The sequence below is a fragment of the Micromys minutus genome (genome assembly GCF_963924665.1).
Source record: "Micromys minutus genome assembly, chromosome: 1".
In the NCBI taxonomy this organism is placed as follows: Eukaryota; Metazoa; Chordata; class Mammalia; order Rodentia; family Muridae; genus Micromys; species Micromys minutus.
Genome location: NC_137969.1, coordinates 87,375,358 through 87,391,813, shown reverse-complemented (window position 1 = coordinate 87,391,813; position 16,456 = coordinate 87,375,358). Strand labels below are relative to the sequence as shown.

The 16,456-nt window shown below is 39.4% G+C and overlaps 1 protein-coding gene across 4 annotated transcripts in view; it reads right to left on the bottom strand.

Moving 5' to 3' along the window:
* Nucleotides 1–10,108, bottom strand: part of CR1L (complement C3b/C4b receptor 1 like) — a 37,873-nt gene extending 27,765 nt beyond the window's left edge. For 2 of the 4 annotated variants that reach the window (XM_080937242.1, XM_080937243.1), the window contains exons 1-3: nt 9,651–10,108; nt 7,399–7,578; nt 6,743–6,842 (exon numbers count right to left, since the gene is read on the bottom strand). In XM_080937242.1, the coding sequence (XP_080793368.1) occupies nt 6,743–6,842; nt 7,399–7,578; nt 9,651–9,750 (380 nt within the window). In that variant the 5' untranslated portion in view covers nt 9,751–10,108. Of the gene's footprint in view, nt 1–6,742; nt 6,843–7,398; nt 7,579–9,569 lie in introns of all 4 variants that reach the window. The other 2 variants (XM_080937244.1, XM_080937245.1) reach the window with 2 other exon arrangements.
* Between the last annotated feature and the right edge of the window lie 6,348 nt (nt 10,109–16,456).

The window sequence follows — 16,456 nt, the reverse complement described above, 5'->3', positions numbered from 1 at the left end:
CCTCTGATGTGTACTCAATTGACCATTTTAGTATTATACAGCTGTAGTACAGCTAGTTCCTCTGAGCTTAACATGACTATCACCAACATGAAGTACAATTAAAGTTGTAACCTATAAGATGCCTTGTCCTGCAGAAACGAGCAAAAGATAACCTCTAATAGCTAGATCTATGATAACAGTGATAAGGCTGTCAGTATGCATTTATGACAGGAAAGAGAAGGGTCACAAGATCCTTACCTGAGATTCCAGATGCCACGCCCTCCTACTTCAACTACATACAGTTGTGAGGGCTGCTAAAATTTACAGGAGGCAAAAGATTACCTGGGAGTTGTAATACTTCAATAGTATAGTTTTTCATGAGTTGCCTGTGCTGAGGATGGGACTCAAAGTTGCCTTTGAGACAACCATTCTCCTGCAAGTAATTCTGAAAAATTCATTGATTCATCAACCTCGACTTCGACAAAATCTTTTCTTTGATCTGCCATTGCCTTTCTTACCTGTGTAAAAGCTATTTCTTTATTTTATCCCAAAAAACATTACACATCTATGATGTTGTCTATTGTGATAGCCTTTCGCTTTGTCTAATAATGATCACCTGCCTTGTTCCATTTGCAACTCTCAGAGTATCTTTTTCCCTTCACTTGCTTTCAGATTATGTGTCTTTACAGCTGTATCTGAAGTTTTTCATAGGCAGCTGCATATTGTTTTATCTATTCAGCAATTCTATATATTTTTTCCTACCAGAGCATATAACTAATTTTCTTTTGAAGCAAATTATAGATAAGTAAGGAATGACTCCTATTTTTTTTTCTGACTGATTTCTACTTTGTTTTCATTCTTTCTCACTTATTTTCGTCCTTTGTAATGTGATGCTCCTTTGGCCGTGGTGATGTGTGATAACTTTATCTTTGGATAACTAGTCAGGTTGACTTTGTGATTACTTCAAAGCTTATACAAAATACCTTAGAGTAATAATTTTGAAGTTGATGATCCCTTTAAGGTAGCATGAAGGAAAAAAGGGAGCTAATGAAACAAGAAGGGCTAAGTAGGGTGAGGAACTGGACGGCAGAGTACAAAAGGAAGTAGGAAGGGATAATCTGTGTCTCCATTGCCATGATCTTAAAAAAATGATCAAAAGCAAATATAAGGGAAAAGAAAGGTTTATTTGGCTTACATTTTATGTTACAGCCCAGCATTGAGGGAATCGGGGTAGGAACCCAACCAGGACCTAGAGGAAGGAGTTAAAACAGAGACTACAGAGGAATGTTCTTTACTGTCTCACTGTTCTGTTCATTCTCGGCCACCTTTTCTACACAACTACCTGCCCAGGGGTGGTGGGCTGGACCCTACACAGCAATCATTAATCAAGATTAATTAACTCCACAAACACGTCCACAGGTCAATCTAAAGGAGCCAATTCCTCAACTGAGGTTCCTTTTCCCAAGGTGTCTCTAGTCTCTAGTTTGTGTCAGGTTGATAAAAACTAACCAATATGATAACTAAAGACCTTTGAAAAAGTCATATGGAAACCTATTGCTGTGTAAGTTTTAAATACCTACATACATAAAAAGAAGCTTAAATGGCATTATACAATAACTGGAGGACAATGCCTCTTACAGATACCATATGATATCAAATAAAAGTTCAGTTTCAGGTATGGACTGCCTCTTTGAGTTGTTGATCAGTGAAGTTCTATAGATGCCCCCTCAAACATAACGGGTTATTACCATTGCTCTTGTTCACCTTCAGAACTTGTTGGTAAGATTCTATTGCTGAAGAAACCACACACTTGAAACATAAAACATGGAGAAATCAACCTGGGCGTGACCTGGAAGTCATCTGTACTGGACTGCTTTTATAGTACTTGGATGCTCTAGGTACAGTACCATGTGAGAAATGCAAATCAAAACAACCCTGAGAGTCCACCTCACACCAGTCACAATGGCTAAGATCAAAAACTCACATGCTGGCAAGAATATGGAGAAAGAGAAACATTCTTCTATTGTTGGTGGGATTGTAAGCTAGTACAACAACTCTGGAAATCAGTCTGATGGTTCCTCAGAAAACTGAACATATTACTACCTGAGGACCCAGCTATACCACTCGTGGGCATATACCCAAAAGATGTCCTAACATACAACAAGGACACATGCTCCACTATGTTCATAGCAGCCTTATTTATAATAGCCAGAAGCTGGAAAGAACCCAAATGTCCTTCAACAGAAGAATAGACACAGAAAACGTGGTACATTTACACAATGGAGTACTACTCAGCTATTAAAAACAATGATGACATGAAATTCTTAGGCAAATGGATGGATCTAGAAAATATCTTCCTGAGTGAGGTAACCTAATCACAAAAAACCACCCATGTATGCACTCACTGATAAGTGAATATTAGCCCAAAAGCTCAGATTACCCAAGATATAATTCATAGACCACATGAAGCTCAAGAAGAAGGATGACCAAAGTGCAGATGCTTCAGTCCTTCTTAGAAGGGGGAACAAAACTATTCTCAGGAAGAAATAAGGAGACAAAGTTTGGAGTAGAAACTGAAGGAAAGGCCATCCAGGCACTACCCCACCTGGGGATCCAGCCCAAATACAGCCACCAAACTCAGACAATATTGCTGATGCCAAGAAGTGCATGCTGACAGGAGCTTGATATAGCTGTCTCCTGAGAGGCTCTGCCAGAACATGACAAATACAGAGGTGGATGCTCACAGCCAACCACTGAACTGAGACCAGGGTCTTTAATGGAGGAGTTAGAGAAAGAATTAAAGAAGTTGAAAGGGTTTGCAATCCCATAAAAACAACCATATCAACCCAGGGACTAAACAACTATCCAAAGAGCACACATTGACAGACCCATGGTTCCAGCTGCATATGTAGCAGAGGATGGCCTTGTTGGGCATCAATGGGAGGAGAAGCCCTTGGTCCTGCCAAGGATCAATGCCCCAGTGTAGGGGAATGTCAGGGTAGGGAGGAAGGAGGAAGTGGGTAGGTAAACACCCTCATAGAAGCAGGGGGATGGGATAATAGCTATGGAGGGGAAACCAGGAAAGTGGATAACATTTGAAATGTAAACAAAATATATCCAATAAAAAATTTTAAACTGGAAAAAAATACCACTTTCTGATCAGATTCAAGGCCTGCTACACAAGACGAAATGTATACCTGGTAAGTGGTACCTGGGCAAAAACCAGCAGTTGGCTAGGTCATAGGCCCTAGAGAAGAATCTAATAGTATTATTCTGCTAACTAAACATAGTAGTAAACTGCATTCTAAGTTCTTTGTGCCTACAGTCACTTCTGGTCCATGTCCAGAGAATAATATAGAGTGGCATCTATATCATACATCCCATCCTCTACACCTGAGGCTTAGGCAAGAGCAGAGCTGGAGATAGTTACTGACCGACAGACAGTGGTTTCTGGATATGGCAGGGCCACCGCACATAGAAACTCATCGCAGCTGTGACTGTGTGCATAAAATCTGCATAAGATCAAGCCTGCCAAAACCCCAGATGGATAGGGAAGGGCTCATGAACCCATATCCACCTGAGGAGCTGTTGGCAACTGATGGCTGCTGAGGGAAGGAGAATAATTACCCATTTTTTAGTAGATGCTCTTATACCCAATCACAAATAGGCAGCACTAAGCAGATCCAGTGGGTTTGAAATCGGGACATATGAAAGTGGGAGGGAATAGTGGTAGTGGAAGATAGGGAAGGAATGAGTGGTGTGGGAAGACAGAGGTAGCTTTCATCACGTAGATATGCACGTGTGAAATCCTCAACCAATATCTTTTAAAGTCTTATATTTTAATATTTTAAAAGTCTTATGCTTTAATATTCCTTCCCCTCTTTGTTTTCAACATATCTGTTGTATATCCATTTAAAAATTACTGTAATATAAATTGAAGTTCCCAGAAAAAAAAATGTCACATTTATATTGAAGATTCTAGAAATCTGATTGACTAGTTGGATTGTAGAGAGCTAAAATTAAGAGTTTTGTCTAGCGTTCTTACAGATTCATGTATTTTGATGTTCATTTTCTCTTATGTTTGAGAAATCTACTGTCACGTTTTTAAAAAAATAAGCTTTCTGCCTATTTATTTTTCTTTGTTCTTTCAGAGACTACCAAACTATACCAATATAGTTTGATGTCTCAAAATGCTTCCCCTTTTTTACTTCATTAAATTTTTCTTCTTTGTTCAAACCAAGTGTTGAAACCTTTGTGTATATTCTCAGTTTACTTATTGTATTCATTGACTGTGGAATTTGTTTGAGTCTTCTTAAGGTTTTAGTTTTCATTTGTTTTGTTTACTGTATTCCTGCATTTTCTCTGTTCTCCTGCAGTTTACCACATCATTCTGCATTTTTGCTTAAGTATCTATGGAACTCTGTCAGTTACAGCTACTGTAGCAAGTTCACTTTGTGGAGCTATGCTTTCAAGGTGAGCTGTCGTCCCATTGGTTTGTTGTACCTTAAAAGGTAGGCAGGCAAGCAAGTGGGAGGTGGGGGGTAACATTTGAAATGTAAATACAGAGAATATCCAGTAAAATAATAATAATAAAAAGGTAGGCCAGCAATCCATCTTCACAAGCATTTCACAAGTTACTGTGCTCTAATGGGATCTATGAGTTTGTTGAGTTTTCAGGTACATTGGTCTGTAACCTACTTCAGAAATGTACGGGATCTTTCACTTCTTTACAATTGTGTCAACACTTCCTACTGTCTTCCCTTTAGAGATATTTTCATAGGCAAGGTAGTATCTCAAAGTGGTTATAATTTGCATTTTGATGAACATTTGCAGTAAATATCTTACTTATAGACCATATGTGCATTTTCTTTAGAGAATTGTTTAAACCTTTGCTCATTTGTTTTATTTTGAGAAAGGATCTCATTATAAGCTGGCCCGTTTGGAACTCAATATGTAGACCAGACTGGCTTTGAATCACAAAGCTATGTCTCTCTCTGTCTCCTGAGTGCTGTGGTTAAAGACATACACCATCACCTTTGGCTCAAAGATATATTTCTTCTTTTAAATTATGTATATATGTGGTTTATATAGGTGCATGTCGTACCAGTGAAGGCCCGAGAGTGTTTCAGTTCCCTGGAGCTATAGCTACAGGCTGATGTGGGTGCTAGGAACTGACTCTTGGTCCTTTGCAAGGGCAATATATACCCTTAACAGCTGAGCCATCTCTTCAGTCCCTCCTTTGCCTATTTTAAAAATATTTGTCTTTTCGCTGGAATTATAAGAACTCTTATAAGGGAAGCATTTTTTTAAAGTCCATGCTTTGGAAATATTTTTTTATTTGTGTTATTTCAGAAGTGTTCTCTGAAAAGCAAATGTTTTAAAGTTTTTGAACCCTCAAATACCATTTTTCATTGCTTCTTGATAAGAACACAGATTTAGTCCATGACCTATAGCTTAATAAACATTCAGGATTTCACTGTGTTGAATAATGAGGAGAACTAACATTAGCACATACTTTGTGTGGACTTCATGCTTGACATGTTCAAAAAGGGACTTCTGAGGGTGAACTGTGTTCCCTAAATGATATGCTGATCCTGTAAACTCCTGTTCTGGGCCAATGGAACATCATTTGGAAATAGGGTCTTTGTAGATGTAGTTAAGCTAAAATTAGAGTCTTTAGAATGGATCCTAATCCAACATAAGCAATATCACTATAAAAAAAGAGAGAACATTGACTATAAATACATACAGAACAACATATACACTGAGATACAGAGATCAACCATGTAGATAAACACAGAAATTAGAGCTGTGCTCTACAGACATAGAAGGCCTGGAGCTCCCAGAAGCTAGAGGAAGCTAGGAAGATCCCACTCCTAAAGACAACAGAGGGAGCAGGGTCCTGATAACACCTTATTGAGGACTTGTAGACTCAGAATAAAACTCTTAATTTTTCTTGTTTGAAAACACTCTGTGGAACTCATTTCAGCAGCCTTGGCAAACTAATAAAAGCTGTGAATTTGAGGCCTGTTCTTCCTCAGAGCTCCCTGGGCTTTTCTTTCTTCTAGCAGCATCCACTCTGAAATTCAGAAGTCTATGTGCTTAGATGGCATCATCTCACCCAGTGAGTGCCTCACTTTCTATATGTTTCCACAATTAGAAACATCCCCTAAAGGCTCCCAGATGAAAGGCTTAGTCTCCCAGGCTAAGATCTTACTAGGATGTGGTAGAATCTTTAAGAGGTAGTCCTTAAGGGACAAAATTAGGACACCAGTGACAATGCCTTAGAAGAAGATATTGAGAACTTAGCCCTTTCTTGCCTCTCTTTTCTTCATGGCAACTATAAGGTGAACGGGCCTTCTTTACCATGTTCCTGCTGTAATGGACCAAAGCAAGAGACTCAAGAAAACATGAACTGAAACTTCTATGAGCTAAAATATACCTTTCTTCCTTTTAATTCATTATCCCAATTATTTTATCATTGTAATGGGAAGCTAACACGTGTTATTTTGGTTATTCAATAGTCTTTTCCACAAAATCATGTTATATTTCTATTCATTTCAACCTAGAATTAAACAATTATGTTCACGCCTTTTAAGGCTAGGTAACATTATGATGGTATTTCTTTGTTGTAGAGCACTTGTCTAGCATATTTAAAAACTTCAGTTCAACCTGTAGCACAAACACAACACAGATAAAAACCAAATAAGGAAATATTGCTATTTCAGAACTCTTGAATGAAGAAATGTTGTTGCCAACTCACCCTTCATTACACGTATAATTAATATGAGATCCAAATCGAATGTCTGTGTGTACATGTACCAAGCCATTCTGAGGATCTACAGGAGTTTTACATTGTTTACCTATGAAAAAGAAACAGAATTTTGGAATCAAGTAAACTGAACTTTTTGTAGTTTATGAATTTCTAACCTGATTGTAACTTACTGTAGAATATATATAATTGTAATATTTCAAAGGTTTTGCCACTTTGGGGAAATATACCAGACACTAGTTTCCACACAGTGACTCCCTAAAACATGTATACTTCTTTTATTACCAAAGCATTCTTCTAAGTATTCCAATTCACAGGCTCTAAAGTCTGAAATTTATACATCTCTCAGTTATTAAATATACTTTGCTTCAGAATCATTAATTGCTTAATGACACTTGTGCAAAGTTAGATACCCTAAGTGAAATATCCTGATGATATTTTCTCTTAATCATGCCCTGTGCCAATCATTCTTATTAAATTTATTAACAATTGAGAAGACAGAATCAGAGTGAAAAGATTTGACTGACAAGAATGATCCACATGTACTATATACCTTAGATAAGATTATTGATGTTTCATAATCTAAAATCCAAACTGAGGCAGACTCTACTATTTGCCACAAAGGAGCTTCTTCTGCAATTACTCACGTATACACATGTCTTCAGCACTTGTCCAGAGTGAGTCTGGTTGGCAGGTGATAGGGAACTGCCTCTTGATATATCCTGGGCGACATTCATACTTCAAAGATGTTCCGATGGGAAAGACGAGCTCATCAGTTCGTTTTACAGGTTTGGCAAAAGGAAACTGTGGTGGGGCTTCGCAGTCGCCTGGAGAATGAGACACAGCAACATTACAGTGGACGGAGGAACTTGCAGCACCCCTCATCCCTCTCATTCTCCAGCTACAATGGGCCATGAGCCTCCGCTCTGGCATTCAGGAATGGATCATAACTATGGTGAAGGGGGAAAATATAATAAGATTCAAAAAATGAAACTGCATTTCATTTTGTTAATGTATTTTCAATACATGTTTTGATTGAACTCTAGACTCAGCTGTTTTCCTTTAAGGCTTAGGAGCATTAATTTAATTGGCAGATAGAGTCAAATAACATATAACCAAAAAATTATCTGTTGAAAAAAAGTCGTTTTAGTTTTTTTGGAAATACTGCATTTTTGTTATGACTTCTTTTCCTTCCAATACTTTCACTTAATCTGATTATTCTACTAGATGCTAAAAACGTCATATTGAATATTCTACTTATTGTATAGTTGTCTATTTCTGTTCATTATACCCACCTTTTATTTTATATATTGTATTAATAGAACATCCAAATTAAAATTGTTATATTTCATTAAGTTTATAATATCCCAAATTTTCACAATAAATCTTCCTTCATGCTTTATTTTTTTTAAGATTTTATTTATTTATTTTATGTATCTGACTACATTGTCACTGTCTTCAGACACCCCAGAAGAGGGAGCCAGATTTTATTATAGATGGTTGTGAGCCACCATGTGGTTGCTGGGATTTGAACTCAGGACCTCTGGAAGAGCAGTCGGTTCCCTTAACTGCTGAGCCATCTCTCCTGCCCTCATGTTTTATTTTATTTCTGAAATCAAACTAAGAAGAATAGGATTTTTTTAAAAAGGTTTATTTATTTATTATATATAAGTACACTGTAGCTGTCTTCAGACACACCAGGAGAGGGCATCAGATGGTTGTGAGCCACCATGTGGTTGCTAGGAATTGAACTCACGACCTCTGGAAGGGCAGTCAGTGCTCTTCACCAATACTCAATACATCAATTGGTTTATTTGATATTTTTTTGCGGGGGGGGGGGGGGGGGGGGGAGAGGCGGGGGCATGTCTGTGCTTGGTGTACAAGCATACATGCATGGTTTTTCTTGTGAGTTTGCATGTTTGAATATGCATCTTTGTGAGTGCAAATGGAAGCCTGGAGGTAATGTTGGAAATTATCCTTTATTACCTTTGGAATATCAAACAATTATCATAAATGTCAGTCTTTGTCATACAATTATCATACAAATGTCAGTCTCTTTGGTTTAGCGTTACAAAGTATAGTTACTTTACGATCATCTAGGGTGTGTGTATTTCATTGCTGAGAAATATGCAGTTAGATAAATAAATATGCCATAATTTAACTGAAGGACATTTTGATTATTTCCACTTATTGACAATTACCAATAATGCAGCTATGAAGGGGCTAAATAGATGCTTCAGCAGTTAAGAATACTTTCTGGTCTTCCAGAAGACCCAGGTTCCCTAGTATCCACATGCTCACAGCCGGTTGTGACTTCAGTCTCAGGAGATCTGATGTCTTCTTCTAGCCTCAGTAGGAACTGTATGCATATGGTGCACAGATATACATGCAGGAAAACACTAACGTGTAAAATAGAAATAAATAAAATTTAAGATGTAAAATGCTATAAAAACTAAGATGTCTCTGTCGGGCACTGGTTTTTAATTAATTAACTAATTATTTAGTTTGTCTAGGCCTTCGGAGCAAATGTCTAGTGTTGTCTCCAAGATAGAAATAAATTAAGGAGCAGGAATTGGGTTAGATACCTGACAGCACCTATTAAATAGCAACACCACAAAAGACATCAGTATCTCCATTTCAGTTAGGGAAACAAAAACATTAACTTTCCCCACCCTTTCTCTCACTACAATCGGCTCTACACTCAGCACAGACAAGTACAGCTAATAAAGACAAGCAGCTGGGGAACCAAGCGTTCGCGCGGGTTCCGGGTCGAGCGCGCTCCACCCACACCCAGGGGAAATGAGCGCTAGGCACCTACAGACTGGCGTTGGAGTCTGCGCGGAACCTATTTACGGCGTTTCCCCGGTGAACCGAGCATCCGGGCCTCTCCGCAGCTCACCCAAAGTAAATGGCAGCAAGAACAGCAGCAGTGCGGCCAGCTGGACTCCTCCGCGGCAGAAGGCTACAAGGCGCCCCACGGGGTCCAGAGGCGCCTCCATTCCCCTCCACCGGTCTCAAACTCCGTTTTACCTTCACCGGTCTCAAACTCTCCGTTTTACCTTCACCGGTCTCAAACACCGTTTTTTTTTTTACCTTCACCGGTCTCAGACAAACAACGTTTTACCTCCACGGGTCTCAAACACCGTTTCACGGCAAAACGATAAGAAAGCAGCCACACCCAGCCTGAAGGAAATGGCGCAAGTTCCGGAAATAAAGCTTTAACTATGCAGCTTCCTCTTGCTGGGCTGGGCGGGGACTTGTTTACTCCAAGCTCCTAGGAGTTCTGTGGAATTTCCTTTGGGAGATTGATTCAGCAACCCAGGAACTGGATTCATACCTAGTAAGTCAGCTCCAAGAGGTTTTCCATTTGTGTGCGCCTTAGGACTACAAAGAAAACAAGGCATTATGGGAACTCAGTTTGCATACAACCCTGCCTTTCTCCTTTAAAAAAAAAAAAAAAAAAAAAAAAAAAAAAAAACCCGCAAGGGTGGAGCCTAATCCTAACCTGCAACTGCCTTTTAAACAGTGAGCTGACAGTTGCAGGTCCTGTCTAGTGTACCATGAGAACCTATCTCCTTATGATGAATTGGGATGTAACGAGCCACTGGAGACAAAAAAATGAAAGCACTGAGTTAAACAGACGTAAATTTTATAAATACGTAGAGATAAAAGACATAGCTCTCATCTTAAAAGGACTGCGAGTTTATTCTGAAGCCATTTTAAGTTATCATAGCCCTTGAACAATGATTTAGGTTACCCCAAATTTCATGTTCCAAAGTGGAAAGAGTTTCACAAACGTTTTATGGTTTTACAGAGCAGAGAAAGTCATAAATCAAGGCAAGTTTAAAATACGTTGGTGGGTATATCTAAGAAGCAGGTATAGCAAGATGTCGGAAACTTCTCTATAGGCTCAGGATGCTATCTAATGGGACTCAGCTTTTGGATTGGTAGAAACTAGTTTCCTGTTAAGTCAGTAGATTCTGGAAGGTTGTTTGTCTGCTTTGTATCTCTTGTCTCAAGAAGTTTGTTCTGACTTAGCCCAAGATAAGGTAATTATTGGCCTCTGGACCAGCAAAATTGCAATCTCTCCAGAGTACTGAAATTCTAATCAGCTAATTAGTCTTTGTAGAAATGGGTAACTTTCAGGAATTCCCTTTCACAGTCAGATGCAGTTTCTTTAAGTTTTTGTTCACAAATATAATGTCAGTGCTATTCAGCCTAGACCAGAATAGTGCAGTAATAAGTTGGGGAGACAAGCCAGGCCTTAATTAGATTTCAGAAATGGAATAAACAGGATTTGCACTGAGTTTTAATTCCTTTCTTAATACTGATGAGAGGGGGGAGGGAAGGAGGGAGAGGGAAGAGAGAGAGAGAGAGAGAGTGAGAGAGAGAGAGAGAGAGAGAGAGAGAGAGAGAGAGAGAGAGAGAGAGAGAGAGAGAGATTGGTGGTGGTTCTGGAAATAAATATAGAGGGCCAAGTTTGGGGAACAAGATGAAGAATTCAAAGATTCCAAGAGAGAAATAGAGCGTGTAAACGAAAACGTCCACCTTCTGTTCTTACAACCTGTGTGCTTTATATGGCAAGAAAAAAAAAAGAATGGCTAATTAAATTAAATCAGGAACATTTCAATGGGGAGGTAATTCTAACGGCCAAGGCGGGCTTGATAATCTTAAGGTACCTTCTAGGAACATGGTCCCAGATCAGAGAGGAAGAGCAGTGAGGGCAGAAATCAAAGTTGCTGCCTCCCGAGAGCAAATGCTTGCAGCTTCCAAAAGGTGGAACAAGAAGCAGATTCTTCCCCAGAGCTTCCAGAAGGAACCAGTTGGAACCAGTCCTGCTGACCCTGTGGATTTAGGGCTGTAAGATTCATTTAGACTTTAAGTTATTCTCAAAAAGGTATGGAAGGAGAAATTATACTGCAGTTAGGTGTACTCTGTTCTTCAGCTCTCTTACACCGTATGCTGTCAGAATCGGCTGCTATCCCCACATTGTTTGCGCCTACCTTTTAGCATCCACTTTCTTTCCTGAGTCCTTGATAGTTTTAGCTCCTGACTGATATTGACTTTCACCAAATGATATTTCTTACTCCTCACTTACTTCAAAGAGCACAGAAACTTTTTCCAACATGCTTGGCCTCACAGTTCCTTAAATTATCTTTGCCTTTGAATGATTTTGTCATCCACTCCAGTATGCCATCAAGGCTCATGAGATCATCCTGGGATTGTCACTATAACTGTGTCCTCTACATGAGCTTAACTATCCCTCTTAACCACAAGTCCCACCCTTCTAGTTCACTCCCAGTGTCCTGATTCTCACAATCTCCATCTCACAGTATCTGCACACCCTTAGACCTGCCACGTCACTATAACACTGAATGTGGCTAGAGGAAAATAAAAAATTGGTGATGACTAGTCTTGCTCTAAGGGTCCATGATTCTCTGGGGAATGATACCCGAGTCTCAAATAGTATGTTAACACAGTGCTTTATTCTGCAGAAGTTCAGCATGCTGGAGTCTTCCATCTAAAAAGATGAAGAAACCCGGAAATAAGCTTGCAGGCCCAGTTTAAAGCACCTAAGGGGAATTCAAGGGAGGGATAGGTGACCTCTAGCTTAATCTTGGCTCTATCGCTCCGGAAACTCTAGAACCATTGCTGGGACCTGAAGGGTCGGAAGCTGTTGCTGGAGAAGTCTGGAAACTTGCTGAGGAAGGAAACTGTTGCTGACCCATCGTACTCACCTCAGGCCAGGTGGCAGGGCAGCTTCTGAAACCTGGACTTGCCTGGACTTGCCCAGTTCTTTGAAAAAGAGATAGATTTAGACCTAGTCTCCTGAACTGCCAATTTGAAGCCTGTCATGGAGTTAGCCTAGCCTTCTCGTTGCTTTAATGAAAATTTATTTCATTTAGATCTTTGTGCTAAGATAACAACACATTAAGGGATAGTCCTTCTGGTCAAGAAAATAAAATACCTGGCCTGGATAGAAACCTAATATTCCAGTTGGACGAGGTCAATCACCTGGCCAAGAGACCACCTCTAAGAAAGGTAGGGTCACCTTAAGCCAAGCTAAATTTTTCTTCTCAAAATTCCTACCTGCTTACTGTAGTCCTTTACAGAGTACAGCTATGTTGATTTGTAAGTCACCAACTTTTCTGAAGCACAGGAAAGGATAACTTTATTTTCTTTCTTTCATTTCCTTTCTTTGGTTTTGCTGTTGCTTGCTTGCTTGCTTGCTTCTACATTTTTATTTACTTGCTTTTATGTGTATGGGTGTTGTTTTGCCTGCACACGTGTTTGTCTGTGCACTGCCTATGTGCAGTACATACAGGGGCCAGCAGAGAGATGGAGATCTCCAGGGTTTTAGAGTTAACAAGTGTTAGCATTATGGAATTGAAGCCTGGTGTTCTGGAAAAGCAGCCAGTACTCCTGCCTAGTGAGCCATCCTTCTAATTCTTCTTTCTACCTCTTTTCTAAGCTTACTTTCCCTAACACCTTAGGCTTTTCAGATACTTTGCATTTCATTCTTTTTCTACAGACATCCTCCCTCCCCTGTGATTGCCTGCCACCACATGGCTGACCTCCACACTAGTTAACTCAACTGGCATGACTTGTCTTCTCTGTTTCCCTCCTCTGGGCAGTTGCTGAGACTTACAACTTACAGGGCCTAGGGAACAGTTTCTGTGAAAGTTTAGTAAAATTGTCCTTGAGCTTTTCTGTTTTGTCCCCTTCTTAATTTATGCTATTGATGAAATTAAGAACTCAAAGAGGAAACCCAGATTTCCCTAGTATCATTTGGTGATCACAAAGAGAGTTTGTTGTAAGACCCCGAGGAGTCTTAGCTCAGGAGCTTGACACAGAACACAATTAGATGATAGACGGTGTAATAACAAGAGGTTTTATTCCATGTACACGGGGTTGCTTATCCTCACAGGGAGAGTCAACCCCAGACTCAAAAAGCACACATCTTTTATACTTTATTGTGAGGAGGGTGAACTACTATTTACCATTGGTCAGCAGTATAATTTTCAGAAAGAGGAGAGGAAGTGGGGAGGAAAGGGGGGAGAAACTTTGGCAGTAAGGTTGCTGACAATTTGTAGTTCTCCTTGGAGTTCAGTACAGGGAGGGGTAGGGGAGCTGTTCCTAAAGCGGTCATTTTTGTTTTGTCTTAACTCAGCTTGGTCAACGTAGCTCGACCTGTCCACTAAAACTTTGTTTTTACATTTTCAGAACCTTGTTTATATATTCTAAAACTTTGAGGGGTTTGTGTCCTTGTTTTGTTTCTCAGAATTGGGTGATTAGAGCATGAGTTAGCTATGACATGCGATAGGACCTACCTACGGCTTTCTAGAGGTCAGGTGGCTATCAATCAGTATATTCTGTGTTTTTTTCTGAGAATTACTCTGGTTCACTGTTTCTATTTGTCAGGCACAGGCGGGATCTCATAGCCTTGGAATGACTGGAAAGTCTCTGAATCTGACTTCAGCCATTTCTGTGTCTTTAGGGTCTCACCTTCTAGTAAATTCTGTCTTTGTCTACTTTCTCAAAAATGGGTGTTTTGGAAAAGTCTCAGAGCCCCTAAAAACGTTACTCTTTATATATCAAGTTTCCCAAGTTTTAGTAACATATGTAATTCTGCTTGATGTCCTCGCTGTTTTTTAATCAATTTAATATTTCCTTATAAATAACTTTCATGTGAATTGTAGTGTGTCTGGCTGTAGCTTTGGCCTCTACCCACTGGAGACCAGAAGTATTTCCCTCTAGTTTTAACTACCACAATGACTCTAGACTAAACCATTCCATCTAAGAAACACTAAGGTAGATTAGGCTTATCCAAAACTCCAGAACTAGGCAGACACTGAAGGTTTACCATCTTCTCATCTCCCTGCCTATTTCCACTGGCTTGTTTGCATGCTTTTGTACTAACGTGATAAACCAGAACTCTTAGATGAACTGTTTGAAGGAATTGTTGACCACATCAGGGTCTGAAGTAGGGGGCGTGGAGTCAGCAGAACACACGGACTCGGAATCTTCTTGATAATTACACAAGTTCTCTTAACTTTATTTTCCCCCATAGCTTATGTTAACCACCAAAAATCTCTCAAGCAGTATAAAAATTACAATGTGATTACATTCTAGCTTTCTTTAAGTGAACAATTACAGTGAGTATACATACAAAAAGAGGAAAAAAGTGTTACCCAATATCATCTCGTGATCAAAAGCTTTATGTATTATGTATGAAAAAATATTTTTAAAAATCCACATGTATTTGTAACCAAGCAACTTGTTACATATTAACAAAGTATAAGCAAGCAAGCTAATTTTCTCAGCCAGATTCTTTAACTGACAGGCAGCAATTTGCAGTTACAAACAAAGAATAATTTTATTATTTACCTTAAAAAGTAATCTTATAAAAATCTTAAAGTTTTATATAAAATCACAAATCTAAACTTTTATATAAAAAATAATCAGTCATTTCTACTTTAAATCCTTAGAGTGCACATCTACTTCTTAACAATTATTTTATTAAATCAATATTAGGAAGCTGAGGGCAAAAATGGGTACATGGAATTATCACCCTGATCATTAGCTCAGTTTTAGCAAAAGAGTCACAGCAGCCAATAGTAGTCAGGCTGCCATTGTTCTTGTCCCCTGACCTCAAAAAATTCCCAGCCCGACTATTAAGAACGTTCCTTTCTTAACTTCAGATTGTTTCCTAAAATTTTCTATAGCAAATATACTAGCAATAACATATTAGCCTAACTTTCCTAACAATCTATATGTTTAAATACTTTCTAAGGGTTGTGAATATTACTAAACGTCCTTATCTTTAATTCTCACTAAAGGTTGTAGATAAACCGTTAATCTGCTTCAGCAGCAATGCTTAAAAAAGGTCAGTCACTATTATTGTAAGTGCCAAGGATACTGCACAGCCAGGGGCTGGAAGACCCCTTAGAGCTTTCATACAACTCATAGATCAAGACTGGCATAATGGCTGAGAGGACAAGAGTGGTTTCCTTGACAGCAGGAAATCCTCAGAACATATAGTCCTTGGAGCTCCGCCTCTCTGAGGCACACCCATCATGATTGTGCTAACTAGCAGGCCACATTCCAAGAATTCTAAAGCCATTTGTTGCTTTTCTCCACGGACCTCAACATGAGGACACAGGACATACACTATAATTCTAAAGGGGAACATAGTGAAGAAATACCAGCTGAGCAAACTCCAAACTCTGTATCTCCATGTCTGACGTCAAAATATTTTTCAGATCTCCAGCTCCTTTCATCTTTGTGAACTGCAACACAGCTCTTTCTTACGGGCTGATTGTACTCTCTTCGAAGCTCTCCTTTGAACGTATCCCACAGCTCCGGCATCTTCAACATTTTGGGGTCTCCAAATGGAGGCTTCACCTCCATAGCTTTGCACAGTGACTTCTCTAGACCTCCATGCAGGGACACCCCTGCCTGACATATGTCTGGCCTTCCTAGCTTTCCCTAGTCACAATAGAAGATTCCCTAACACAATTTTTGTATTCTTGTCTCTACAGCCAGAACCACATGGCTGAAGCCTTTGTGTTACATTGCTGTCTGGGGCCTTCATTCTGCATGGTTGCTCATTTAAATAATTTTTCACAGTCTTTCTGTTTCAGATGCTTTCCTTCGTTGCATAAATTTGGCTGTCCTGAAATTTGCTTTGCAGACCAGGCTAGG